Raw genomic sequence first — 3,840 nt, 5'->3', positions numbered from 1 at the left:
GAGGGTCAGAGAAAAAGAGGAAGAGCCCCAATGATTTGAATTGACACAGTAGCAGCAGCAATGGGCTCAAGCAGAACAACAATTGTGAGGGCAGGGCAGTGTTTCAGTCTGTTGTACATTGGTCACTTTGAGTCGGAAGTGACTCGACGGCACTTAACAACAACATATTACATATTATATCATTATTATACTATAATACAAATTACTATAGTCTACGAATTTTGAAACAAGTTTTCACCATTTCCTTGACAGCAGTCTGCCACCTATCCTCCACCCCGGGATTTTCTAAAATCTTCCATTTATCCTTTGAGTCACTATCAACTGGGGACCAGGCTCACTTTCTTCTAAACCTAACCCATGCCATAGCCTACATTTCCATGGCCAGTGTAAATGACCCATACAACAATTTAGGCTGCGATTTCTGGACCTCTTTAGTTTTAATGACTTTCACCTATAGCCCTCTTCAGTCGCTCACCCTGGAACCTAGATTTTGTCATCCACAAGAACTAAAACACATTCACAACAATATTTTGCTATCTATCTTCTCCCACCTCTCTCACAGTTGGGGTATACTTTTTCTTTGGAATCACAGAGACCTTCAGACCTCTGTTGCACTTTCTCTATGTATATTAGAAAGTCTTATACTGCTTCATTTGATCCTTCATTAAGACAACCAACAAATTACTCAGCATGTATCAGTTATTTCCAGGAGTAACAGAAGGTAATAAAAATCCTGTTTCTTCAAATATCAGTGAAAACTTATTCTTACCTTCATCATGAAAATATCCAGAGGACCTTCTTGTCTTTTCATATTCATATAAGGTGTGCTTGTGTTGGCCCTTATTAACTTTTTTTCTAAAAGGTCTGCTTTATGCTCTGCCTTTTTCCTTTCCATCAGATGTACCCTGTGTAAAATATCAGCAGTAATAGTATCATGACACAACAGAACCAATTCAAAATTTTCAATGAAAAAATAAAAAACATAATACCCTCATTTACAATATATATTTCAAGTAAATCGCTTGAAAACAGTTATCTATTTGTAGGGAGAGACTAGAAGTGACAGAGAACTAGACAGAAAACAATCCAGTATTAGACCTTGTGGTGGGTCCCCTATGGAAGGTCAATTTTGAAATCATTCTTTTCAAAGGGAAATTTGAGTATAAATATCTTTCTGGTGCTATGATAAAATTGTGGATGGCCAGAGGTCCCCTATAAATACAAGTACTTCTTTTGACTTGTTTTGTTTTAAACAATACAAGAAAAGCAACTTTAATTGGGATTTGATGGAGGGAAAATGAATTAAACATAATGGTAAAGCAATAGAGAATTTGTGATTATTGTTGTTAAGTGCTGTTGACTCATAGAGACCCTTAAAGGGTTTCTGAGGAGCAGCTGGTATTCTTGAACTGCCACCCTTGTGGTTCATAGTCCAGTGCTGATCCTACAGCACTACATAAACGAAACATGTTATATTATCCTATCTATAATCATATAAACAGTTTAGATATGCAAAATGCTAATTATTTGTTTGGGTCTTATTTTGATTACCAATTTCTAGGTACAGGGAGTATTCCCTATCTAAAACTAACTAACTAATCCATTGTTGGAGTCCTAGTGTGGCGCTGTGGATTAATGCACCAGACTGCAAAGCCATTTGAACTGCAAGGTCAGCAGTTCAAGCTCTCCAGTCACTCCTTGGAAACCCTGTATAGGGTCACTATGGGTCGGAACCAATTCGACCGCACTTAACAACAACAACAACCCATTGTTGTCAAGCTGATTCCAACTCTGAGTGGCCCTACAGGACAGTACAGAACTGCCCCCATAGGGGTTCCAGGCTGTACTCCTATGGAGGAGAGGGTGGGTTCAAACCATCCACGTTTGGGCTAACAATCATGTACTTTAACCACTGTGCCACCAGGAATCCTCTACCCTAAAACTACCCTGGTCATATTTTAATCCTACTTCCATATTTCTTATGTCCTCTTCTGCCTAACAACTGCATTCTACAGAATTAGTGAATTTAAATCAGGTTAAAATAGATTATGCACATTATCCAAGCAATCTGTAGAGAAAATTTTAATATAATAAGTGAAGACATGTAAGATACACCCAGATGTTAACATACTGGTAATTGCACTCCTAGAGTAATTGGAAAGACAGAACAGGACAGAAACAATTTTGAAATAAAAACAACTCCTATGAAATTTCCAAACCTGATAAAAAAAAAAAAAACCCATCAATTGACAGACTCAATAAACTCTGAAATTCCATATGGGAATAAGTACAAAGAAAGCCGCAGTAAACATCATAGTCAAACTGCTAACAATGAAAAGCAAACAGAGAAAAAGTATGCATTGCCTTCAACAGTAAGATTGATGGCTGACTTTTCAACAGAATGTATATGAGAAAGGAGATAATTAAATAATATCTTAAAGTGCAGAAACAAACAAACAAAACACTGTCAATTCAGAATTCTTTACTAAGTGAAAGTACACTTCACAGATGGTGCTGAAATAAACATGCTTTCAGAAGGAGAAATCATTGATAGAAGCACTGCACTTAAGAAACACTACACTACAATTTTTCAAGATAAAGGAAAATGATCCACAGAACTGTAGGAAGTAATGCAGAGCACTAAAAACAGTAAATTTGCAGGTAAACAGAAATTAATTCTGAGAGCTAAATGTTGTTTTAAGATGCTATTGAGTCAGTTCCAACTTGTAGCGACCCTATTTACAACGAAATTAAACACTGTCTGATCCTGTGCCATCCTCACAATCACTGTTAACCTTGAGCCAATTGTTGCTGCCATTGTACCAATCCATCTCGTTGGGGGTCTTCCTGTTTTTCAATGACCCTTCACTTTACCAAACACTATATCTTTCCCCTCCACTTTACCAAGAATGGTCCTTTCTGATAACATGTCGGAAGTATGAGAGATGAAGTCTTGCCATCCTGGCTTCTAAGGAGCATTCTGGCTGAACTACTTCCAACACAGATTTGTTTATTCTTCTGGCAATCCCTGGTACTTTTAATACTCTTCTCCAACACCATAACTCAAATTCAATTCTTCTACAATCCCCCTTATTCACTGTCCAAATTTCACATGCATATGAGGCTATTGAAAATATCATGGCTTGGGTCAGACGCAAAATATCATGGGAGCAGAAAGTCCTCAAACTGACAGATTTTATGCATTAGATATCTTTGCACTTGAACACTTCAAAGAGTGCAGCTGATTTGCCTAATTCAGGGATGGGAAACATTATTTTTGCCAAAATGTATTATATCATTTGTGGGTCATAATTATCAATGAAATATAAAATTATCAATCTGCTCTATTTGATCACACAAATCTGCTCTATTTGATTCAATTAATTCACCCCTAATGAGAAGGAGCTCTGGTAGCGTAGTGGTTACGAATCGGGCTGCGAACCTTAAGGTCAGCGGTTCGAAACTACCAGGTGCCCCGCAGGAGAAAGATCAGGCTTTCTACTCCCGTAAAGATTTATACCCTCAGAAACCCTATACAGGGTCGCTATGGGTCAGAACCGACTCGATGGCACATAACAACAACGAGATGGTTGGAGTTCTGGTGTGGCACTGTGGATTAATGTGCTGAACTGCAAAGTTGGTTTGGATCATAAGGTCGGTGGTTCAAGATCACCAGCTGCTCCTCGGAAACCCTATACAGGGTCGCTATGGGTCAGAATTAACTCGATGGCACTTCACAATAATAATATGATGGCTGGAACTGCAATTGGCTTGGCAGGGTCAAATGATTTTTGTGGACATTATATGGCATGCAGACCAGACATTGCCCACTCAGTCCTG

At 38.3% G+C, this 3,840-nt stretch overlaps 1 protein-coding gene across 1 annotated transcript in view; it reads right to left on the bottom strand.

Moving 5' to 3' along the window:
- Positions 1–3,840, bottom strand: part of LOC102811518 (coiled-coil domain-containing protein 170-like) — a 37,985-nt gene that overhangs the window by 8,323 nt on the left and 25,822 nt on the right. Inside the window, exon 4 of the mRNA XM_006864632.1 lies at positions 770–905. Within this exon, the coding sequence (XP_006864694.1) occupies positions 770–905 (136 nt within the window). The remainder of the gene's footprint in view (positions 1–769; positions 906–3,840) is intronic.

The sequence above is a fragment of the Chrysochloris asiatica genome, unplaced genomic scaffold (genome assembly GCF_000296735.1).
Source record: "Chrysochloris asiatica unplaced genomic scaffold, ChrAsi1.0 scaffold00067, whole genome shotgun sequence".
In the NCBI taxonomy this organism is placed as follows: domain Eukaryota; kingdom Metazoa; phylum Chordata; class Mammalia; order Afrosoricida; family Chrysochloridae; genus Chrysochloris; species Chrysochloris asiatica.
The sequence above is the reverse complement of the archived record's forward strand: the minus strand, read 5'-3'. Positions and strand labels throughout refer to the sequence as shown.